At 37.3% G+C, this 26,213-nt stretch overlaps 1 protein-coding gene across 3 annotated transcripts in view; it reads left to right on the plus strand.

Annotated features, from left to right (window-relative positions):
- DSC2 (desmocollin 2) overlaps positions 1 to 23,201 on the plus strand; it is a 36,157-nt gene extending 12,956 nt beyond the window's left edge. For 2 of the 3 annotated variants that reach the window (XM_082699817.1, XM_082699818.1), the window contains exons 6-16: positions 2,522 to 2,666; positions 3,615 to 3,781; positions 7,089 to 7,223; positions 7,476 to 7,661; positions 9,563 to 9,819; positions 9,920 to 10,062; positions 15,408 to 15,635; positions 17,631 to 17,867; positions 18,213 to 18,337; positions 19,974 to 20,231; positions 21,022 to 23,201. In XM_082699817.1, the coding sequence (XP_082555943.1) occupies positions 2,522 to 2,666; positions 3,615 to 3,781; positions 7,089 to 7,223; positions 7,476 to 7,661; positions 9,563 to 9,819; positions 9,920 to 10,062; positions 15,408 to 15,635; positions 17,631 to 17,867; positions 18,213 to 18,337; positions 19,974 to 20,231; positions 21,022 to 21,219 (2,079 nt within the window). In that variant the 3' untranslated portion in view covers positions 21,220 to 23,201. Of the gene's footprint in view, positions 1 to 2,521; positions 2,667 to 3,614; positions 3,782 to 7,088; positions 7,224 to 7,475; positions 7,662 to 9,562; positions 9,820 to 9,919; positions 10,063 to 15,407; positions 15,636 to 17,630; positions 17,868 to 18,212; positions 18,338 to 19,973; positions 20,232 to 20,889; positions 20,936 to 21,021 lie in introns of all 3 variants that reach the window. The other variant, XM_082699819.1, reaches the window with a different exon arrangement.
- The last annotated feature ends 3,012 nt before the right edge of the window (positions 23,202 to 26,213 follow it).

Here is a 26,213-nt window from a genome sequence, read left to right on the forward strand (position 1 = left end):
TTCTTTCTTTCTTTGTTTCTTTGTTTCTTTGTTTGTTTGTTTCTTTCTTTCTTTCTTTTCTCCCTGAGTGGGGAGAGAGGCAGAGGGGGAGAGAGAAGGAGAGAGAAAAAATCTCAAGCAGACTCTGTGCTGAGCACAGAGCCCCTAGAGGGCTTCATCTCAGGACCCTGACTGAGATCATGGCCTGAGCTAAAACCAAGAGTCTGATACTAACTGGTTGAACTACCCAGGTGTCCCTAGGATTGAATATTTAGGTTTGGAATTGCTATAAGAATGCCTTCTAAGTACCTGTGATGTTTTGCTTTCTCTGAGAGCAGTTATGAGAAAAATTGGAATTGAAATTCACATTATGAAATTAAAAGAAATATATTGCATTCCATGCACAGTTTACATCTGTGCATTTGTTCTATTTCTGACTTTCCTTTTTTTTTAAAGTAAAAAATTCTCTTGAAGAGAATTATCTAACTTTAACTACCAATATGCATGAAATCCTAATTAGGAGAATATAAGATAATATTCTAGTTAACTGCATCTGGGAGTTTGGAGTCCTAAGAATTCAAAGTTATTGAAGATTCAGAGCATGGTATTTAAAATCCATGCTCTGGAAACTTCCAAACAAAACAAAATAGTAGAGAAACGGAAAGATATTCTAGGCTCATGGGTTGGAAGAACAAATAACTGTTAAAATGCCCCTACTATGTGAAGCAATCTATAGATTTAATGCAATCCTGAACAAAATACCAGCAGCATTTTTCACAGAACTATAACAAAGAATCCAAAATTTGTATAGAACCACCAGAGACCCTAAATAGCCAAAGCAGTATTGAAAAACAAACTTCCAGATGAAGTTACATTACAAAGGTGTACTAATTAGGGTGCTTGGCTGGCTCATTTGCTGAAAAATGTGACTCTTGATCTCAAGGTTGTAAGTTCAAGCTGATATTGGGTGTAGAGATACTTAAAAAAAATTTTTTTTTTTTCAAAAATAAAAAAAGGACACCTGGCTGGCTCAGTCAGTTAAGCATCTGTCTTGGTCTCAGGTCATGATCTCAAGGGCCTGGAATAAGCCTCACATCTGCATCCAGCTCCCTGCTCAGCAGGGAGTCTGCTTTTCCCTCTGCCCCTCCCCCTGCTAGGGCTCCCTCTCCCTCTCTCTCAAATAAATAAATAAATAAATAAATAAATAAAATCTTTTTTAAAAAGATAAACAAAGTTGTACTAATCAAAACAGAATGGTACTCGCATAAAAATAGAGACCTATATTAATGGAATAGGATAGAAAACCCAGAAATAAACCCAGAATTGTTTGGTCAATAAATCTTCACCAAAGGAGAAAAGAATATACATCAGGAAAAAGACAGTCTCCTCAACAAACGGTGTTGGAAAAACTGGTCAGCTATATGCAAAAGAATGAGAAAAATGAAACTGGAATACTTTCTTATACCATACCCAAAAATAAACTTGAAATGGATTAAGTGTAAGACCTGAAACCATAAAAAGCCTAGAAGAGAGCACAGGTAATAATTTCTCTGGTACCAGCCATAGCAACTTCTTTTCTAAATGTCTCCTGAGGCAAGGGCAATAAAAGCAAAAATAAACTATTGGGACTACATCAAAGTAAATAGCTTCTACACAGTGAAGAAAGCCATAAAATTAAAAGATAACCTACTGAATGGGAGAAGATATTTGCAAATGACTCCTCCAATAAAGTGTTAGTATCCGAAATACATAAAGAACTTATAAATCTCAAGACCCTAAAACCAAATAATCCACTTAAAAATGGGCGAAAGACATGAACGGATATTTCTCCAAAGAAGATATACAGATGGCCAACAGAAACATGAAAAGATAATGTCGTTCATTATCAGGGAAATGCAAATCAAAACTACACGAGATATCACCTTACACCTGTCAGAATGGCTAGAATCAAAATACAAAAAACAACATATATTGTTGAGGATGTGAAGAAAATGAACCCTCTTGCATTGTTTTTCTGTTTTTCTATGAAAGATTTTATTTTATATAATTATTTGAGAGAGAGAGAGACAGAGAGCATTGGTGGGGGGAGGGAGAGAGAGAGATGGATTATCCGCTGAGTGGGGAGCTCAACATGGGCAGGGCTCCATGCTGTCTGGAAGTGGTGAATCACTACAGTACACCAGAAACTAATATAACACTATGTTAACAACTGGGATTAAAATAAAAAACTTAATAAAACAAAACAAAACAACCCAAAAAATAATCTTCAAGTCTGTTCTGGGAAAATAATAGTAAAAGCTGTTACACTCATCCACAACAGGACAACTCTAAAATTATCTCTGTTATTATATTAGATAAATGTAAAATCCTGTAGTACACCATGAGATTAACCACCTCCTGTGACATTAAGGTTATGTCGACATCCTCAAACATAACAAATGGTGCAGCTCACACTGCAGGGCTGAACAGTTTCCAAATTAAAGCCAAAGGAAGTTGGAACCATATTTTAACTTTGCTTTATTTCTTATTTGACTCTTCACAGCTAATTGCCTTTGCCACAACTCCAGATGGATATACTCCAGAGCTTCCCCTGCCCTTGTTAATAAGAATTGAGGATGAAAATGATAACTATCCAATTTTTACAGAAACAACTTACGTTTTTACAGTTTCTGAAAATTGCAGAGTTGGTGCGTACCTACCTTAACAATGTATGGCAGCTTAATGTTTTAATTCCTAAATTGAATTTTACTGTGGCCATTGGGAGGCAGCCTATTCTGCCGACAAGCAAGGGACTTGCCACTCAGGGTTGCTGTGGGTGGAATTTTGCTCTGCCTTTCACTAGCTGAGTGCTGTAACCCTGGGCAAGTTTCCTAGTCTTGACAAACCTTAGTTTCCTTATCTGTAAAATGGGTTTTTGATATGCGAGATTGTTGTGAAGATTAAATGATGCATCATACCTTTGAAAAGCCAAGCCTAGTGCCTGAAAACTAGACAAATTACTCAGTTACTTCCTATGTGAAATAAAATAAATAATTTTACGAGAACACACTCTAAAAAGAAAAAGGTTTTGAGCAGTTGAAGTCTTAGTCTTAAGGAGATGTACTGATATTCCATACTGATTAAATGATTGACAGTACTCTGAGCATTATCATAAAGGTCACTGAGAGTAATACAAAGGTTTCCTCAATCTTATGTCAATGGACCCCATCCGCTGGAAGTCGGAATGCAGTTTTTGAGTCTTCCAGAAAGATCTAACTAAACCAAGAGTTTTGGACACATTCTTGACAATTTGATCAATTTAAGGGCAGACTTACAAATAGAAAAAGGCTAAAGAGTAGTTAGAATTCTTTAGTCTAGAAATACAAAGGCAATGGATGGATGTTTTCAACATTTATCAAATTGTACAGTAAATGCAGTAAATACAGATGTGGTCAACAAATTCCCAAAGGTTAGAATGCTGGGATATTTTTTAAAATGATACTGCATATAGAAGTCTGCAAATGTATAAAAACTATTATTCTGCCATATAAGTAAATGGTCCAAAAGCTTTTTGAGGTAGATGAAAAGGAATGAAATAAAGGAGATGTTGATAATGTAAAAGTTTTGGAAATTAAAGAGGATTTCTCAATATGTAGGTTCTACCGTGGGACAGGTATGTGCGACGGACAAAGATGAACCTGACACGATGCACACGCGTCTCAAGTACTCCATCATCGAGCAGTTGCCAGCATACCCCACGCTCTTTTCCATGCATCCAACTACAGGCGTTATCACCACGTCCTCATCTCAGCTAGACAGAGAGGTGACCTAAATATTGACAGACAAAGCCTGATTATCACATCGCCATTGAATTGTACCTGTATATATGTTGTATAGCACCTATAGATGTGTTTGTGAAAAGCATATTGTGAATCTCATTTTATTTTATTTTTATTATTTTTAAAATATTTTATTTATTTATTTGTCACAGAGAGATATCACAAGTAGGCAGAGAGGCAGGCAGAGAGAGGGGGGGAAGCACACTCCCTCCTGAGCAGAGAGTCTGATGCAGGGCTCAATCCAGGACCCTGGGATCATGACCTGAGCTGAAGGCAGAGGCTTAACCCACTGAGCCACCCAGGCGCCCCATGAATCTCATTTTAGAAAAGTTATTCAGTATGCTGATGGAAGTCATTAACCTTGCAGTGTGCTAATTTTGAACCACTAATTTGTTCTCCCTTGAAGTGTACACTTTACAAAGTCAAGTTTCCTAATATTAATATTAACATTTTTACAGAATAAAAACAGGAAGTGTCAAATATGAAAAGTGGAACTTTTCCTCAAATTTTCTGGTCTCAGGACCTTTTACACTCTTAAGTATTATTCAAGATTCCACAGATTTTTTGTTTATATGGGTTATATTTATTGATATTTATTTCATTAGTATTTAAAGCTGACAAAAGTTTAAAATATTTATTTATTCACTCATTTAAAAATCATAAGTGTATTACATATTATCATAAATGACATTTTTATAAAAAACAATTACATTTTCTAAAACAGTAAACAATTTACTGAGAATGACATTATAATGCATTTTTCCAAGCCTCTTTAATACCTGACATAATATAAGACTGGTGGATTCTCATATCTCCTTCTGCATTCAGTTTGTTATAATATGTAGTTTTAGCTAAAGTATATAAAGAAAATCCAACATGATAGGAGGTTAGAAAAGAGAGGAATATTTTAATAGTGATTTTAGATCATTGTGGGTACTCAATTGATACTACACCAAAACTTGACAAGTTTTGTTTCATAAATGTGTTTTTTGCAGTGTACACTCTAAAGCTTTATGAAGGAGCTTTCATACTTTGTTATATTAAAATCCATTGGTCTGTCTTGTACTCTGGACAATTTATCTATGTATAATTTCTTAACATCCTGCGTTGACCAATTGGAAAAGCGTTTTTCACTGAATTATGTAAATTTTCCATAGATTGACACATTTTAGTAAGCAATATAGGGAAAATGTCACCTTCTTACCTCCATTGATATCACAGTGGTTGACAAAAGTTTTCTGGAAGTCTCATTTTTTTGAAACTCTAATATTTGACAATAAATAGTTGTTTTCCTTGAGTGATGGATTCACTTTATTAAGATATAATGTCTTCCAAATACACTAGTCTGAATAATGATAGATGTCTTTCATGTAAAAATGGGATTTTGTGCAATTAAGCTCCCCAAAACAATAGCTAGTTCAGTTCATAAATAATCACACAAGTACTTTACTTGAGAAGGACATCATATTATGTGATGTAGCAGAACTGCTTTATGCATATCTCCCATCTTCACTAGACTATGGGTTGAAATTTAATAAAATTTAGTAAAATTAATCATTTTTACTGCATCTACAAGGACATTTCTTTTTTTTTTAAGATATTATTTATTTGAGAGAGAGAGAGAGCATAAGAGGGAGAGGTCAGAGGGAGAAGCAGACTCCCCGCCGAGCAGGGAGTCTGATGTGGGACTAGATCCTGGGACTCCAGGATCATGATCTGAGCCGAAGGCAGTTGCTTAACCAACTGAGCACCCAGGAGCCTCTACACGGACATTTCTAAGTGAAGTTTTATTTTATTTTATTTTATTAAAATTGTATTTTATTTATAAATTCATTTGTTTTTACTGTATTTGCCAGTGAGGAATACAGTATCATTTGCAGAATAAATGAATGAATAAATTGCTGTTAAAGCTCCAGAAATTGCAGATTCTTCATGGAATTAGTGTGCTCAGGAGAAGCAGGTTATAGACCAAATCCTCTTATTAAGTCTTAAGTAGCTCCTTCTAATAAGTCAGTTGCGAACATTGGACTAGTGAAGGAGTCTTGGAGTGTTTTTACCCAAAAATGCACTGCAGATGCTTACTGATGCCAAGATTCTAGCTTTCATCTGTTCCTTTCAACCCCTTAAGCTCTTTAAACATCACAATTTTTTCTTCCATCTGAAGATATCGCAAGTTAATATTTAGGTCCCAAACTTAATTTCTTTCTTGTTTTATCAGCCAGTTGATTATTTTGAATAAATCTTAATTCACTGCCAACAAAACATGTATTCTCTCCTTGAAAGTACACTAGTATGAGTTTTTAAATATGGCCAGTATTTTTTAACTCTGCATATGTGATTGATTATGAGAGAAGAGTACATCAGGAAAATCGTGTGTAAAAAACATAGAGATAGAGAAATTTTAGTTTTATTTTTGGTAAGACATAAAGGACAAGAAAGCTTAAGAAGTGACAGAATTAGGAGAAGGGTAAACATTCTTGATAGAAGGGTAGGATGGTTTTTTACATATTATTTTGTCTTATGAAAAGAGGTGAGTTATATAGGAAAGGTATTAGTATCAATTTTATAGGAGAGAAAACCTAGCTAAAAAGACTTTTCCAACTGCCAGAGAGATTACATTTGTTATTTTCAGAGCTAGGAAAAGAACCCAAGGCTCCTAAAATTTGTCCAGAATGCATTATTATTAGAATTGCTTTTAATCCTTTCATGCCCCAATACTTAAGATAAATGAAATCATTATGAGGAGAAACACATTTTTAAAAAAAAACTGGCATTGAGCCTTCTACCATCCCCGATGAATGTAAAGCCCTAAGAACCAGATTACATTTCCCATAGAGGGAAAAAATATATATAGTTCCAGATCTTCTTATAAATGTAAATATTTAAAAGTTGCCTTTGTAATGGAAGGCTATTTTACTGTATTATTCAAGACTGGTTTAAGAGTCACTACTGTATATTTTTCAACTTAAGAATGTATTTTGGATAGGAGATAAAGATTTTGATTAACTGCTTGGCAATTTAAAATGTGCTATGGCTACATCTTCCCTTTCTGGTGAGTAAACTAAAACCAATTTTTCTACATTCTATATAGAGTAGCACTTTAAATTTGAGAAACTACTCTATTTTCATAAATTACTGGTGTGAGGAAACTATTCTTTTGCCAGTACATGAAAACTATGAAATTTAATAATGCATTTCTTAAATTTTTAATTCAAGAAAAATTCCAGAGTGTAAAGTAAGATTTCATTTACAATGTTGCTTCCTCTCAGTGCTTAAATTCTTTCTTTTCAGCTAATTGATAAATACCAGTTGAAAATAAAAGTACAAGACATGGGTGGTCAGTATTTCGGTTTGCAGACAACTTCAACTTGCATCATAAATATTGGAGATGCAAATGACAACTTGCCAACTTTTACCCGTACTTCTGTAAGTACATGATAGTAGGAAAAGAAAAATGTACAACCCAGTGTTAATTGCTAAACATGCTTAACTCCATCCATGCCTGCCCCATGATTTCAAATGCAGTATCCCCAATCCCATGACAGTAATTTGGATTTACGGCTTAAAAATCATGTATACGTAGTCCTTGGAAATTAGAACTGAGTCTATTTCCCACAGTGCTCTATTTGTGACAGTTACTAACTAACTAACGCTTTTTTGTTGTTTTTATTGTTTTAGTATGTGACGTCAGTGGAAGAAAATACAGTTGATGTGGAAATCTTACGTGTTACTGTGGAGGATAAGGACTTAATGAATACTGCTAATTGGAGAGCGAATTATACCATTTTAAAGGGCAATGAAAATGGGAATTTTAAAATAGTAACAGACCCCAAAACCAATGAAGGAGTTCTGTGTGTGGTTAAGGTAAGAATAAATTAGTAAATTTTTTTATTTGCAGCTTATAATGTCATAGATTAGCATTCTAGAGCTTAATGAAAAAAGAATTGTGGTAACTATAGGGATAAAATAGATACATAGGTAAATATAAATGCCATGTTCTCTGTATCTATAATGAGATGAGTATATTCAAATTGGGAGCACCTTTTATAAAGTCCTGGTATTTAAAATAATATTATGTGTGTGCATGTGTGTGTGACTTAATAGTATTTACTTTGTAACCAACACCTCTTAACAATTAAAAACCTGGCTTTGATGTCTATGGGACAATGCCAGACTTTCCTAGACCATTCTTTCTGTAGCTGGTTCAGGGAGCCTCCACTTAATGATTTTCCCAAATGGTGAGTTATTCCTGGTGAAACTGATAGGGACAGAATTTGTAGATGGGTTCATTTATATCTAGCATACATTACAACCTTAGCTTCCTTCTCGGTTGAGAATGGGAATCTTCAAGCATTCAGAGATCCAAATACTTACAAAACATCCTTCTACTATTATTCTTTTTTTTTTTTAAAAGATTTTATTTATTTATTTGACAGACAGAGATCACAAGTAGGCAGAGAGGCAGGCAGAGAGAGAGGAAGGGAAGCAGGCTCCCTGCTGAGCAGAGAGCCCGATGTGGGACTCCATCCCAGGATCCTGAGATCATGACCTGAGCCGAAGGCAGTGGCTTAACACACTGAGCCACCCAGGCGCCCCCCTTCTACTATTATTCTTCAACATCTCAGAAGACCTCCCTGCTAATTCAGGAGCCAGTTAGCACCTAAAGCCACCTGCTTTGGACACAGTCATCGTCTTATTTCTGCTGCATCATTAACTAGAAAATGATTCTATCTTGGGTCCATGCACTTTCTCTTTTGTACATATTCATAAGAAGCGTGAATCAAAAATGACAAATCCTTTTTCTTACAATGATGAAAATTAACCGCAGTTTGTGGTTTAATTTCTCTGTTTCAAAACAGCAAAAAAAAGGTCTTTTGGACCATATCTCTTTCCTCATCCAACCCCTGCCCTGATCCGTAGTATTCTAAGAAGGAATTTTATCTCTGTGAAGTCCAAGACCTGACAAAATCTCTGTCTTGGAGGAAATGACTTTACATATTCTCATTATAGCTACATATCAGGCAAGAAAAAATAAAAACCTTCCATTAAATTTGGTACTACCAGTTCTTTAAAAAAGTAACTGGGATGGAAGAGCTAAAAAAAAAGGAAAGTGTAATGTCCGTGAACTTTCTATTTTCTTCTCGGTTCTCTCTGAAAAACTTTTTATAAATTTGACCCACATTTTCTACCCCAAACAAGGTACAAATAATTTTCTTCATCTAAAGAATAGGGTAAACTGTCCCCAAATGAATGAAGTAGTAAATAACCATTGGTTAGGGTATGGAGTTCCTCAAGTAATCTCTCAAGTGTTAAACATTGAAACACTTTAATTAAATGCTTTTTTTTTTTTTTTTTAAGATTTTGTCTATTTGACAGAGAAAAATCACAAGTAGGCAGGGGGGAGGGGGGAAGCAAGCTCCCTGCCTAGCAGAGAGCCCGATGCAGGACTCCATCCCAGGACCCTGGGATCATGACCTGAGCTGAACCCACTGAGCCACCCAGGCGCCCCTAATTAAATGCTTCTTGAATTCATTATCAGGACCTCTGATATTACTCACAGTTGAGGAACAGTTTTTGTTTTGTTTTTCGGGTTCCACCCAAATACTGAATCGGTTGGATTCCCCTCCTCCAAACACCACCTGGTTTCTGGGTATTTATTTAATATTTTCCTGACTGTTCTCAACACTAGTTATGTATGCCAGTTAGCATGGCCAAATATTACCAGGAAGCCTTGATCTGATTTTCAGCACACTTGTGTTTTGCAGCCACTGAATTATGAAGAAAGAGAACAGGTGAATCTACAGATTGGGGTTGTTAATGAAGCTCCGTATTCTAAAGAGGCGAGTTCACAATCCATCATGAGCACGGCGACAGTTACTGTTAATGTAAAAAATCAGGACGAGGGCCCTGAGTGTAGCCCTTTGGTGCAAACCGTTCAAATTAAAGAAAATGTGCCAGTGGGAACAAAGAGCCGTGGATATAAAGCATATGACCCCGAAACAAGAAGTAGCAGTGGCATAAGGTATCCTGTTTTAATGAACTCCAAATTTACTTGTTTTGATGCCAGAATTATAATGTTGCCTACGATATGATTTGCTACTTTAATTCATCTTTATTAACAGGTATAAGAAATTAACTGATCCAAAAGGATGGGTCACTATTAATGAAAACGAAGGATCAATCACAGTTTTCAGAAACCTGGACAGAGAGGCGGAAAGTGTCCGAGGTGGCATATATAATATCACAATTCTTGCATCAGACAAAGGTAAGAACTACTTACCTTTCCCCCTACTTATATTCTCAGTTTTTAAACCAAAACATAGATTTGCAATTAGCTGCATATATACATATATATGTATATATATATTTATTTATTTGTGTTATATTAGTTACCATAAAATACATCACTAGTTTTTGATGCAGTGTTCCAGGATTCACTGTTATGCACCACATGCAGTGCTCCATGCAATCCATGCCCTCCTTAATACCCACCACCGGGCTCGGCCATCCCCGCACCTTTCTCCCCTCTAAAATCTCCAATTTGTTTCTCAGAGTCCACAGTCTCTCAGTTCATCTCCCCCTCCGATTTCTCCCAAGTCACTTTTCCTTCCCTTCCCCTAATGTCCTCCATGTTATTTCTATGCTCCACAAGTAAGTGAACCCATATGATAATGGACTTCCTCTGCTTGACTTATTTCACTCAGCATAATCTCCTCCAATCCCATCCATGTTGATGCAAAAGTTGGGTATTCCTCCTTTCTAGTGGCTGCATAATATTCCTTTATATATATGGACCATATCTTTATCCGTTCGTCTGTTGAAGAGCATCTCAGCTCCTTCCACAGTCTGGCTCTTGTGGACATAGCTGCATATATTCTCAAAATGTATTTCTCCCCAGAAGATATAGAATGGTTGAAAAGTTTGCTGTAATTTATTAACTCATGTTTGCTTTCTAATAACACCCTCAGTTTTATGTAATTGTAAAATAATTTAGTAATAGAAATACTGGAGAGGATAATTTTTTAAAAGTAAACAATTGAAATTGAGAAAGTTACTCTAGTAAAATTAGCTTCAGTTTATCTAGTCGTGTCTTTTAAAATGTTCACTTTGGCAGGAGAATTCGTTGCAACAGAGAACATGCTCGTTGCCTGATAGTGCATTCCTAGAAAACTGTTCTGTCTTTTTACAGGAAACTCTCAGTATACTTAGGGATTAAATTCTGACTAAGGAACGTTATTTAAAAATAATTATAATCATGATTAATGGTATATTATAAAATTAGAAAGACAAACACTGTGAATCCATAAAACCATATGAAAGATAAAATATTCTGTGAGTCCTACAAAATGGAGAGGAATATGACCACAGTGGTTATGTATGAGATGTATTTGGTGCATGACATACATTTGACTTCAGTGCCTCCATAAACTAAGTATGCTAACTACAGCAAACATATGTTATTACACTATAGCTTACAACATTAGAGTTTAGAAGCAATTTTGGAAGATGTTTTAGGTATTTCGGTTCTATCTAAATGAATGAGAAATGGTTCCTATCCATTGATTGAATCAGTAAGGTTGTAGTTATTATTAATTTAACTTTGATTAATTAAAGACTTTCCTTTAAGGCCTCAGGTTCCTTTGTCCCTTAGTCAGGACATTCTTTTTGGTCAAAGCCAGGTGAAAAAGAAGAATAACATGAAAATCAAATCTGTTCTGTTTACATTTTTAACAGGGCTTGGCAAATGGTTTGTTGATAGATCAGATAAATTTATTGTCCAGAATTAAGAGATTTGGGATATAATTTTATTCTACATTCTCCTTTGTTGCAGAGGAGATAAAATAATTGAGAGGTCAAATATTTGTATGGCGCTTAGATGAGCTAATCATCCTTGCGGAATAGAATAAATGCATCATGGGGCCCCTTCCCATTCATTTCTGTTGAAGAGAGTAGGGACTGAATGTTACCATTTATTTTATGAACTCAGATCATACAAAGGGGTTTTTTGTTTGTTTGCTTCTTTGCTTTTTCTGTTTTTATCTTTTTCTAAAATCTGTGCTGACTACTTTCCTTTGGACCCTACCAGCTGCTTCCTGATGAAAGATGGTGTCTTGTGAGCACAGACATTACATCCATTCTCACTTTCCATCCTCCTGCTTCTCTATGGCACTTGCTTCCTCTTTCTGAAACCCTCTTGCAAGGCATCTGTGTATAAATATTTTCACACTTTCCTCTCTGGTCCATATGCTTTCTGGTACCACCTTCTGCTGTCCTGAATACAGCTGTTTCTTCAACTTTGGGTTCAATTTCTCTCTTCTTCTCAGTGTCTTCTCAGATCAAACTCTCTTGGTAGTGTCACTCAGGTGTGTCCTCTATATAGCTCAGTTTTAGATTTTTTAAAAAAAAGATGTTATTTATTTACTAGAGAGATGGAGAGAGAGCACAAGTAGGTAGAGCAGCCGGCAGAGGGAGAGGGAGAAGCAGGCTCTCTGCCAAGCAGAAAGCCCGATGCGGGGCTCAATCCCAGGACCCTGGGATAATGATCGGAGCTGAAGTCAGCGGCTTAACCCACTGAGCCACCTTGGTGCCCCTTAGGTTTTTATCTTTGTTGGATTATTCCAGCTTTGAGGAGGAGTGTGCTTTCAAAACTTTTGAAACATTGAACAGGAGTGTGCCATGTTTAAAACTCATGAAACCAAGGGTAGTTCACTTTCCATGACTTCATATTTGGAATTAGTACTTACTCATATAGAACCATATAGAACCGTGTTAATATTAGAAGGTGAGCATTGCATGCCTACATTCCAATGAATTAGAACATTATTTATTTAGTCAACATGAAAAACAGAGCTGTGAAACACTGTAAATTAGATGTCTAAGATCTTCGGTTTAAATATTGTACACTGATACAAATCACAATGCCTCAAAAAATAGAGTGTATTGTACAACTCTAAATGTTTAATGGAAGTGAGGTTCAGACATTTAACACAGTAGTGGAGGAGCAAACATTGTAGAGGTCAATTTTTTTTTAATTTTTTTAAATTTATTTATCAGAGAGAGAGGGGGAGAGAGTGAGCACAGGCAGACAGAATGGCAGGCAGAGGCAGAGGGAGAAGCAGGCTCCCTGCTGAGCAAGGAGCCCAATGTGGGACTCGATCCCAGGACTCTGGGATCATAACCTGAGCCGAAGGCAGCTGCTTAACCAACTGAGCCACCCAGGCGTCCCTGTAGAGGTCAATTTTTAAAGACAATGCAGTCAATCAGGTTCAGCCAGGAAGCCATGTGCTTTCAACTCTGTGTGTGGATCCAATGTCAAGAAATGTTCAAGACATTCCTCAGTCCCAGTTTTCAGAGAGAGCTAGAACACAGTACATAGAGAGAGAAGAGATTTTTGAGAGGTGAAATTATTCTGCCCTCTGGAAAGTATAACAGGTAGATAAAATACAGATCTCCCTGCTTCCTTTGTCTCCCTTTCCGTTCTCTTTTTTTAAGTTGTCCAAAGTGAGAGATTGTTGCATTATTTCCTGTATCTTATTCCTTCTCTCCTGGTTCCCTTTTCTTCTTGCTGGTGCACATTCCTTACTAGTTCTTCCAAAGTGGTTGTCTAGGGGACAAACCCTACCCATTTTATTCTGAAAAATATTTCAATGTCATTCTCCTGCTTGATTTGATCATTTGACTTGATGTACAGTTTTGAGGTAGGTCCTTCTTTCCCTCAGCACTGTGAGGGGTCATACTCCATTATCTATTGGCATCTCATGTTGCTGAGGCAAATTTTATCTACTGTCAATCTCATTATTGTCCATTTGTAGGTAATAAGTCTAGGCAACTTTTTTGGCTCACTGGGTTGCATTTTATAGTTTTAATACAGTGTTTATGGTGTGAGTTTATTTTTATTTATGTAGCACTGCCATCAGAATATATTTTAAAAAAATCCTTGCTTCTCTTTAATTCTGGGATATTTTCAGCAATTATCTCTTTAAATAGTGCTTCCCTGCCATTCTATTTATTCTCTTGTAGAATCCCTATTAAAGGAATGTTGTTGTTTTAGTTCTACTGGAATTTAAGCTATAATTTCATTGCTCTTGAAACAGTTACCCCCTTTTCTTTAAATGTCTTTGAAGATACTAAATATACATGTTTCAAAGATGTCTTGCATAGAGTGAATTAATCCTCCGTTGAGTGTTTTTTTTTGGTTTTCCTTTTAGCATCGCTCTTGCGCATTCTGGAATTTTGATTTGCAAGCTTATATTACATGGGAGGTATCCAGTTTGCTTTCTCCTTTTGGTTTCTTCCTCTCCACTTTACCCCATAGCAGTCTTGTAGTTGCTGCCACTTTGTCCTTCTCTTTTCTTTTTTTTAAGATTTTATTTATTTATTTGACAGACAGAGATCACAAGTAGGCAGAGAGGTAGGCAGAGAGAGAGAGGGGGAAGCAGGCTCCCTGCTGAGCACAGAGCCCAATGCAGGGTTCGATCCCAGGACCCTGAGATCATGACCTGAGCTGAAGGCAGAGGCTTTAACCCACTGAGCCACCCAGGTGTCCCTGTCCTTTTCTGGGGCCCGCCTTTCAGGTCTCCTTGTCCTTGATGACACTGCAGGTATCACAGGGCCTGTCGCCTTGGTCCAGGTAATGACCCCAGGGCTGCGCCTGGTCTTCCAGCTTTTCCAGGTTGGCAGCTTCATGTAAGACACGGCCCCAGACAGCAGGTGGCATAGGTGGGTTTATCCTCTTGTCCATCATTGATGTCCCAAGGCCTCCTGATGAAGCAGAAAGAAGTGATCTAGAGGCAGATATCCTGATTTGTGTTCAGCTTCAGACTAAACAACTGTGTTACTGATTTGGGGCCTGGACCCACATCTCCTTCATCTTTGAATCCCCTAGATTTTCCAGTACGGTGCCCTGTACGAAGTAGTTATTTAGTAAATTTTTATTAGACATAGAGATTGATGTTTTCCTTAGGCTGTAGCCATGGGGATTAGTTTGGTTTACAAGTGATTTTTTACTTCTGGAGTCTTTTTACCTTCAAACGTTTCTAGGTACTGTTTTGTTCTCATCTTCCAAATGCATATCTTCTCCCTTTTGGTTCCCCTGCTCCAAAACGTTATGCACTTTCTATATGCATATGAAATTCCGGGCTCCTGAGGTTGGCTTTTGGGGACCCTTAGCTCTTCTCTGTGGTGTCAGTTCCAGCCAGTCTGCCTTCCCCCCTCATTCTGTCTAGAACATGGTTGTACACACTGTGCCTTCCCACCTTCTCAAATATCCCTGTGCTTGTAACTATACCAGAAGCGCCCTCGGTCATATTTTCTTCTTTAAAAAAAAGTCAGTCAAGGGGCGCCTGGGTGGCTCAGTGGGTTAAAGCCTCTGCCTTCGGCTCAGGTCATGATCCCAGGGTTCTGGGATCGAGCCCCGCACCAGGCTCTCTGCTCAGCAGGGAACCTGCTTCCCCCTCTCTCTGCCTGCCTCTCTGTCTACTTGTGATTTCTGTCAAATAATTAAATAAAATCTTTAAAAAATAAAAATAAAACTATTTTTTTCGATGTACAAGTTCCCTAATAAAAACTCAGAACATTAAAAAATTCATATTTTTGTATCCAATTTTCTAGATGGGAGAACCTGTACTGGAACACTGGGAATTATACTTGAAGATGTGAACGATAATGGCCCCGTGATACCCAAACGGACAGTAGTAATCTGCAAACCCGTCCTGGCATCTGCGGATATCGTTGCCGTTGATCCCGACGAGCCTGCGAACGGCCCGCCCTTTGACTTCAGTTTGGACAGCGATGCTGATTCAGACATAGAAAGAAAGTGGAGATTGAGAAAAATTAACGGTACGTGAATGCCGTTAATACCAGTTTAGTTCTTAGTCTGTACTTCTGACTTTAGCCATGAGAGGATCTATGGTGACAGGAATGACAAAAATGAAGAGGCCCTCTCTCAGCTCTTAACTCCTCAGAGGGTTCCTCGTTTCCTAACTGAACTACGCAGGGGCCCTGAAGTCTTGGTCGCCCAGCACTTCAGCTTTCACGACTCGAGATCTGCTATAACCTGAGGGGCTTTTCTTTTTTTCTTTTTTTTTTTTTTAGGGGCTTTTCTTTTGAAGTGTTCTTGAATGTGAATTCCAACCCCATGCTTCCAAGGAATATTCCTCCATTTTCTTTTATGACAAATTAGAACACAAAGTTGTAACCCAACGGAAGGGGAACAGGAAGGGAAAAGGAAAACAAGGATGTGTAGAAGCTGTGGTGACAAGTTAAGGCCCTGTGCCCCGAATCCTGCTCTGTGAACTGACAGCATTTTCAGTCTTTTTAATAATATTCCTGTGTGTGTGTGTGTGTGTGTGTGTGTAAGGTTATCAACTGTTCTTTCTTGGGAAGAACTAACCTTACTTTTAGATTTTCTCCATTCTACTGATTTGATGTCATAACATCATTTCCTTTTAGATCGTGTGAAAGGAGGTAGTAATTTTTTTTAAAGATGTTTATTTATGTATTTATTTGACAGAGAGACAGCCAATGAGAGAGGGAACACAAGTAGGGGGAGTCGGAGAGGGAGAAGCAGGCCTCCCGCTGAGGCAGGAAGCCCGATGCGGGCTCAATCCCAGGACCCTGGGATAATGACCTGAGCTGAAGGCAGCCACTTAATGGGCTGAGCCACCCAGGCACCCTAGTATTTCTGTTTAATATTCCTGCTTTGTACAGTAAAACATTGGAAGGCTTATGTCAGTCAAAATTTTGTTGCTTTTAAGTTCTACTCATTTGTGAAATAACCCCAAAGTCTGGGAAACACCAAGTTAGGAACATATTCCAATGAGTCTTTGAAGTCAAATAGACTAGGTTAAATGCTGGCTCCACTGATTATTAGTAATGTATGTATGACCATGCTACTTATTCTCTTTGGGCCTTAATTTACTTATACGTAAAATGGGATTATTTGGGGAGTAAACAAGATAATGAAAGCATCAGACCATGGCACGTTATACATTGTAAATTTTGGTTTTGTTAGTCTTCTTATTTTTAACACAGAGACTCACCAAGTTAACCATGCTTTCTTCTAAAATGGACTTATCCACTGATTCCTTTACCCAAATACCCAAATTTATATTTAGAGCTTCAAACACCCTAATAATAAATGGGACAGTTAAATGGAGAAGGTTTCTTCTTAAGAATGGGCATGTGGCATCAACATTCAGAATAGGTATATATTTTGGATCTATACCCAAGACTGAATTGGATATTGACCTGGATATTCTCTACCCCCAAAAAATACATCAGAACTATAAAGTGTACAGTTGGCCCCAGGGTCCTAGAGGATTGTGAGACACTACAGCATCAAGACAACTCACACATACCAGTGTGTTCAAGGTCAGCCATGTTCCAAGCTGATTGTGACAGTGAGTCACAACTTTATATCTGTTTGGCACAATATATGAGAACAGAATAAAGGGAAACATCCAGAATTTCAGATTACTGTTCTCTGAAAAACCATGTATATAAGAAAATTGCACTGAATGGTGATATTAAAAATTTTTGAAGATATGAGTGCTTTAACACCTCTTGTGATAAGAAGGGTTTGTTTATGAACAGAAAAATATATTATTATAAAAGCCAAAGGATGTTTATGTAAGAGGCAGCAGAGAGAAACTTGGATATGCAGTATGTTTACCGTTGCTGTAGATGAGAACTCATCAGTCCATTTACATTCTCAGTCCTGTAGCCTTTGTGCCTTCCCATCAAGAAGGCCTATTTGTCAGGAAATATGGCAAATATCCTAACGCTAGAAGAAATTAGTGACATTCTCTATCACTCAGTTTTATTTTCTTTCAGATACGGCCGCTCGTCTTTTCTTTCAGGAGGACCTTCCATTTGGAACATATCAAGTACCTGTCAGAGTCACAGACAGACATGGTGTGTCGCTCATTACTCCACTAACTGTTAAGTTATGTGACTGTGTTACTGAAAATGACTGCACGCTTCGCACAGACCCGAGGATCGGCCACGGAGAAGTGAGACTCGGAAAGTGGGCCATCCTCGCCATATTGTTGGGCATAGCCTTGCTCTTTTGTAAGTCCCTTTACCAACTTGAATAACAGCCTTTGCGATAACTTTAAAGACACAGGCTTAGAATCAGCACTGCTACCTGTAGCTGTTCATTTGTATATAGTTCTAGTTCTACTTAACACAACATACTGAATTTATTTATTGAAAGCACTGTTCTCGTGCTATTGCATCACAGACATAAAATTCAGTGCAGTGAGCATGTCTTTGTGGCATACCAGCTTAGAGCAGACTTTCTCCACAAGCCACCATATTTATATTTTCTGGAAAGCTGACTTTGTGTGAGTCATCCTAAATTCATAACTCCATATTGTTTTATGATCAACTGAAGTAACTTCTCTCATCCTCCAGGTATTCTGTTTACCTTAGTCTGTGGGGGTACTGGGGCAGCTAAGCAGCCCAAAGTATTTCCTGATGATTTAGCCCAGCAGAACCTCATTGTGTCAAACACGGAAGCTCCAGGAGATGACAAAATAGTAAGTAGTTTGTTCTTTTTAAAATAAGTACAAAGGACAAATTGGCCTAACCAACTATAATTATCTTTTCTGAGAAAAGTTCTTTTGAAATCAGGTAACTGACAATATATAAAATTTCATCCGTCCTATGGACTAGATAAATGATGTTGATTCTCTTGATGATACGTGGCCTTTCAATGTGGGCATATAGTATTACTTAAGAGTTACAATTCTTTAGCATCTCATTATTATTTCTACTTAAAATGTTTCATGACTTCAACTTTAGGTCCAGTCTTTTTTATATATTGAAACTGCTGGTTGTGTTGTAAAAATATTTCATTTAATTATTCACAGATCATCAGCATAATTATTTTAATTTTTTTTTCTGGCAACAGCAATAAAATGACTACGAGCTTTGATCAGTGTGGGAAGAACTTTAATGGAGTCTTTCTGGTTCTAATATGGGTTAGAAAGAAGCCCGAGGTCAAACATGAAATGACAATGCTAGCAAGTGACTACAGAGCTCCAACTTTGATTTCTAGCCTAGTACATAGATGAGGGACTTATAAATTTTCTATGGAAAGCATAATGATGATAAGAACAGGAAAGATTTAGAAAACAAAAGTCGTTGACATCTAGGAAGGTATTGGAAAAAAATAAAACTTAAGAGTTTCCCACAAAAACACAGCATAGAAAGTTAGTGCCCAGAGCTGCTTTGTTCTTATTTTCCCTGCTGATTAATTTTTCTTTATTGAGATTACAGGATTTATTATTGCAACTAAGATTTTTATGGCAACTCCTTTTTCTGTATTTTTGTTTTAGTTGAGGGGAACGACATTAGACACCATAAAAATACTGATCGCCGTTTCTGTTTCTTGTTCTAGTCTAGTCTAGTTCCTCTAGGTGAAGGAGTGAATTTAAACCAAGCAGGGTAAATTCACATGAGATGTTGATGCCGGGATCCTGATTTTGAGCTTTGAGATTTTGGAAGGATTTAAGGAATGAGCTTGTGCAGTATTCTAAGAAGTTATTTATTTATTCATTTATTTATTTATTTATTTATTTAACAGAGATCACAAGCAGGCAGAGAGGCAGGCAGAGAGAGAAGAAGAAGCAGGTTCCCTGCTGAGCAGAGAGCCTGATGTGGGGCTCAATCCCAGGACCCTGGGATCATGACCTGAGCCGAAGGCAGAAGCTTTAACCCACTGAGCCACCCAGGCGCCCCAGTATTCTTTTTTTTTTTTTAAGATTTTATTTATTTATTTGACAGAGAGAGATCACAAGTAGGCAGAGAGGCAGGCAGAGAGAGAGGAGGAAGCTGACTCCCTGCTGAGCAGAGAGCCCGATGTGGGACTCGATCCAAGGACCCTGAGATCATGACCCGAGCGGAAGGCAGCGGCTTAACCCACTGAGCCACCCAGGCGCCCCCACGCCCCAGTATTCTAAGAAGTTTTTAAGAAGGAATATACAGTTAGCTTTCTGATTTGTCTCAAGGTGTAGACCAGTTGACATCTGCAATTTGCAGATGCCCTGGACGCCGTACTCAGAATTGTCAAGACAGATTTAGTTCTTGCCCTCAGGGAGCTTACCTTCTAACACAAAAATGTAGAGCATTATCTGCATGTTCGCTTCTGTATGCAAATTGTTTGCCTTTCAGTGTTCCACCAATGGTTTCACAACGCATACTGCGGGCAGTTCGGCTCAGGGAATTTGTGGTACCATGGGATCAGGAGTGAAAAATGGAGGGCAGGAGACCATTGAAATGGTGAAAGGCGGACACCAGACCATGGATTCGTGCCGGGGAACTGGGCACCATCACACCCTGGATTCCTGCCGGGGAGGACCGGTGGAGGTGGACAACTGCCGATATACCTACTCCGAGTGGCATAATTATACTCAGCCTCGTCTTGGTGAAGTGAGTTTCCCCGGTGTCCTACAAATTTATTTTAATTTCCTTTCAGTTTTCTAAATTATTTCAATTTAGTAGCCTGACCCTTATTTTCAGTTAATTATTAATCTATTAATTGTAAAGTTGTTTTTCCTAATTTTGATTTAGTAATGCTCAGTATTAAGTGGAAATTTACTTTTCCTCTCAGTTGGTTTCATTTTTCATTCTTACAGAAATACTGTTAGATCTAATACTTTATTAGATATGAAATGTCCTATTTATTTGGTATAAGAACAACAGAAAAGAATTGTTATCCCAGTTTATGTGTTTTTTTTTTAAATATAGAGCTTATCTGTACAATATTTAAATTATTTTTTTCTATGATTTTGTGTTAATATTTCCCATGTGACAAATCGTTATCTTAGAAAACAAAAGCGTGGGACAAGGCAATTATAGCTTTATGGTCCCTAAGCCTATCTGGAAAGATCTGAGCCCACCTAAATTTGGGTTCAGTTTAATGGGTGCATCTCACTTATGAGATGATTTTGAAAGGGAAACTAATGATCACCTAACCTGAACCCTCGTATACTTGCTGCCACATATGTGAGTTTTTAGAGACATGCTGTAGAGTGAATTTATAGATGATTTATGATATAGACCAATCATGTGCATTTTTTATATGTAGGAATCCATTAGAGGACACACTCTGATTAAAAATTAAACAATGAAAGGTAAATCAAAGCCATTATTTTTATGTTAGTAAGTTTTGGTGTTTAAAATAATAATAATAAAATATATTGTGTTTCTCCCCTGGCAGAAGGTGCAACTGTGTAATCAGGATGAGAAGCATGGACATGCTCAAGACTATGTCCTTACGTATAACTACGAAGGCAAAGGATCGGTGGCTGGTTCTATAGGTTGTTGCAGTGAACGACAAGAAGAGGATGGGCTTGAGTTTTTGGATCATTTGGAACCCAAGTTTAGGACACTAGCAGAAGCATGCATAAAGAGATGAGTGTGTTCTGATACATCTGCAAAAGCCAGTCGCTTTATCTCCCTCCCACCCGTGCTATTTTCATTACAGCCCATGTTTTTTAAAAAATTGGATATGCTGTTTCAGGTTTTCCCCTCTTTATTTCAGTGGTATCTCTTTAAACATATGCATATTTACAGAAAAAAAGCTGTAAATACATATACAAATCTCCCAAGTTTTGCATAGTTATTAATTAGTTGTCTTCTACCCAAGGAGACATACAGATAGAAAAATTAAAGAAGTCAGTGTTATTGTTTACATTTGGGTATAATGACAATAGCCAATTTATTGTGCAATCGAATGTAATGAGTTCAAATGTGTGTCATACACTACTTAAAGGATAATCTAATAGAAAATTGTAGAGAACTCGCTTTCACATTAATTAGTTGTTTGTACAGTGCTTGAAAAGTGCTATTCTCCTAAACATTGTAAAGTGTGTATATTGCATCCTTGATAATGTTTTATTTTTAGAACAACCTTTCTTTCTAATTCAAAGGGAGCGTCCCAGCCAGGCATTGACTGGTAATACAACTCCATTTTGGTAGAGTTTAGTTTCTGTTTTACTCTATATAAAATCCTGTGCTGAATCTACGTTTCTCTGTTAATCTATCTTGACAGCAAAGTTTAAGTTTAAAAACTGCTTTAAGGATGTGTTTTTACTTCTGCAGGGTTTTGGTCCTTGGTCTCTCTGTGTTTCTTTCTCTCTCTCCCTCTCATTCTCTCTCTTTCTTTTCTCTTTATTTTTTAAATTTCTACTTGGGTTGGAGAATCTAAATATTTTTAAAAGCCACTTTTCTTCTAAAGTGAGTGATTCTGTTTGTGTTTTATGTAAGTGTTCTAGACTCTGTTTTTCTTGAAATCAGTGTGATGCCGATGTTACTGTTTCAAGTATCTTTGTCGTTGCTTTGTTATTTCCTCAACAAAGGAACTTTAACTTTGTCCTTGAAACTACAAGTAAGTCATGCTTTTATTAGATGCAACACCTGTTGCATGTTAAAATTAGAATGTGGATAATTAGTATATAATAGCGTGTTTACAGTTCCTATCTTCAATGCAAGGATTTAGTTTTTAAATGCAAAATAATGACGGTTTTTGAAATAAGCTTTGAGGTACTGGGATCGTGAAAGCTCTCCAGGAGTAAGTATTTTATAACTTTTTAGATGAAATGGCTAGTCATATCTACGTGTTTAAGAAGTTGCTGTTGTTGTTGTTGTTTTCATATTTTAAAATTAAAGTTTTTAACAAATGTAGAGTGGGCCAAACTATGTATATTTTGAAACAATAAGACAAAATTAAACTGAACAGCCTACCAAATTCCAGGCCAGTTTTCACAGCTGATTTCAATGAATTTTCTATGTGTACTAACTACATGAACATTTTAAGTGTATTTTTGATAGTAACAATTGTTAATAATGTGCCTATCTTAAATTCACAAGTCTGGCTTATAACAATTACTTTTAAAGTTTAACACTAGGTAGTTATTCCATAGTCAATTTTATCATTTTAATAGTTTTATTATTGTTCAGTCAAAAATACTGTTTCTCAAAGTTATTTTAAATAAATCCTGTCTACAATGTTGTGTATTGCTACTTATGAGAAAGTAAATCAAGTAGTTTCAAAATATTAGTGTAAGTTTGTTAATCATGTGCCCGATATGACCTCATAAGATTATATTTGTCTTACTTTGAGCAGTGAGTCTATTCTTTAGAATTGTGTTCTATGTTTTTCAGAATTTTTGTTTGATGTGGAGAGATCATTGGTCCATTGTCATCACTACATGTACATAATTTTGCTATTCTAAAGGTTGTCATGCTATGGGATATTGTTTAAGTTACATGGTTTCTCTGTGTCCGTGTTTTGGTTTGTTTTTTTAAATTTCATCATAAAATGGGGGATAATAGTATAACTCCTTTCCTAGGGCGACTATAAGACATTTGAATAAAAAATAGTTTTTAAGCATGAAATTCATATAGAGTTGTCCACCTAAAAGGCACTCTCCTATAATACTAAATGATTTAATTTTTTATTTTATTTTTTTAAAAAGATTTTATTTATTTATTTGAAAGAGAGAGACCCAGGGGAAGAGGGAACATAAGCAGGGGGAGTGGGAGAGGGAGAAGCAGGCCCCTACCGAGCAGGGAGCCTGATGCTGGACTCGATCCCAGGATGCTAGGATCCAGACCTGAGCTGAAGGCAGATGCTTAACCGACTGAGCCACCCAGGTGCCCCACTAAATGATTTAAAATACGACACATGTACAACCCAATTCATACTAACAATGATCAATTAAGAAAATAGAATAATTGAAAGCTTTTTTTTTCTTTACTTTAGAATGTCTGTCAGTTGAGAATATGTCTCTTCATAATGATTACCTGATGACTGAGTCTTGTCTATCCAATGGTTCAGAACAAATATTGCAAAGATTTCTGAAGTATCTACAAAGGATTGCCTAATCTGAAATACTGTGAAACTATTTAGTTCCAGTTGGATGGAAAGCAGAACATCTACGAAAAATGGGCACTAATTCTAAAGCACTATGAAAGTTATATATGCTTAAGATTCTTCCTGCCATGCCCTTCCTAGGCTTCTCTCCTAGCTGGAAAGGTTGCTTTTCTCAGAGACAAGCAATTGCTTGCCTGGGGAATTTAAGACAGTTGGCCTTCTTCAGGGTAACCCTGAAAATTCAAAGACTCCAGAGAGTGCCTTGATGCAAATCCCACCACCACCCTTACTAACTGTGGGATTTGAGAAGTCACTTAAACTTTGAGTCTAGTTTTCTCCTCTATATGACCTTTATTTGCAAGGATTTTAAGAGTCCATTTCATAGTTTTGTTGTCAGAGTTAAAAGAGTTAATTCGTTAAAAGAATTGGCACAGAAGGATCACTCAATATACATTAGCTGCTGTTATTATCATAAGAGAAGGGAATGCCTTAGTTGGGATAATCATAGCTTTGGTCTCAAGTCTCATTGTACCTTACAGCTGACATCTTGCCATGATGTTCCCATTCATCTTTCCCAAAAGCCTAACGGCCTTTTACCTGTGACGGTCTTTTTGGGAACTAGATGGCTCATAAGTGTTTCCAAGTCTCTCCTTCTTGGTATTCAGAAGCTCCATCTTATCCATAAACCACAAATCAGTGTGATAAATCTTGAGACTTAAATGAAAAACATATACAATTTCTAGTCACCAGATATTTTCTCCTTGAGAGATTTCCCTAAGAAATGGATGGAGCTACTTCAATGAGGGAAGTACTGTTAGTTCATTGCATACAGTCATCTAATGCCTTCCCAGTAAAGCCATGTAAGGCCTTCCTCATAAAGACTGTGCTGGTATGAGAAGGTACATGATGAATTAGCTATTCTCCCCACCCGCACACTCTACTGCAAGACAAGATATGATATAGTTTTGAGCCGACGTTGAAATGGTCCAATGCCTGGAATGGTCCCATACCTGGAAAATGCATCACATGATACCTGGCATGTGGTAAATACACAATACAGTTAAAAAAAAATTCCAGATGATGCAAAAGAACTTTATTACTCTAGTGAGTGAAGTTGTGTTTCCACTACTCCCAAGCTAAGTGTCCGTGAACATGAGGACCCCACCTGTTGTCCTCCATTCCTCTTCATTTGTTCCTCCCACCAGTATCCCAGCTCAACTCGGCATCACTCAGCTCCAACAGTGGTTATGCCTCCAATCTCTTCCCTCTTCCATCCTTCTCCCTGCTGTCAAAGAACAAATAGCATCATGGCATACTCCTGCCTAAGGGCCTGCAATTTTAGAGGATAAATTTGAAATGCATATCACATTCTAATACCAGTTCTCCTGTAAACCACCCCCTCCACCAACACACACACCATTCTCTTATCTTGTGCCTTGCTCCTAACTGGGCCTCCTTGTGCAGTATCTCTACTCATTATCCATTTCTTTCTTACAAAAATATAACTTTTTAAAAAGATTGAGTTCAAAAACCATCTCCCTCTAGCCATATGACATTTATGTGCCTAGAGCACATGGCTATAAATTTTCACTAAGAGGTTATAGAGGTGTGTATGCATTCGTACATGCATGGGTGTGTGTGTGTGCGTGCATGGATGCGTGTGTGTGTGTGTGTGTGTGTGTTATTATATGGAAAAGTTACCGAAGATGAAGGTGTTCCCATTTGTATGCACATTGAACTCTGGCCATCAGTGCATTCTGATGAGCCAAATTATATTGACCAGGTCACAAAGGGAAAACAAAAGGAAGATTACAAATTAAGTTATTTGATTCCTAGCAAGCTACGTAACTTTCCCTTGACATAAATTTTCTATTAGAGATGTGATGTATTTTAGATTCTGCATTGAATTCTTTTTTCAGTGCTGGGGCACTGAATACCTAGAACATCAAACATTCGCATTTACTACTTAGAAAGTGAGGTGATGAGGTTTTGGAATCCCTGTAGTGATGAGAGTGGCAGATCCCATGTCTACATTGTGGTTCAGTTTAGCTCATTCCTTCCTACCTACCTACCTCCAACAATTGTCTGACCTTCTCAGAACTAGCTACACCATGCTGAAACATAGTCCTCAAAGGTTCTTGTCATCTTCACCACTGTGTGCCCAGCATATAGAACAGTAGATTTTCCATAGGTTTGTTGAAATCTTTTTTGCGACCATCTTCTCATCATCAGCATGTTCTAACACTAGTGAAAATAAAATTTTGCTAAAGGGCAAACTACCTTCCCGTCCCTGAGGAAAAGCAACTAAGACACACTTATATCTTAGAAATTCAAGAAATGATTCTTACGGGTTTGCCAAATCCAAGTTAATTATTTATAAATTTTGAGAGTCAAGCCTTGACTCAAAAAGTATCTTGAGAAACCAGAAGCAAGAAAAGTGCAGATCTCAGAGCTTCCTCTGACTTAGAGTGGAACATCACTCTGTAACAGGACACCATGGTGCTCAAGAGCATGGCCAGGAGGAAGTTGAGAGT

This window comes from Mustela nivalis (genome assembly GCF_964662115.1).
Source record: "Mustela nivalis genome assembly, chromosome: 14".
In the NCBI taxonomy this organism is placed as follows: domain Eukaryota; kingdom Metazoa; phylum Chordata; class Mammalia; order Carnivora; family Mustelidae; genus Mustela; species Mustela nivalis.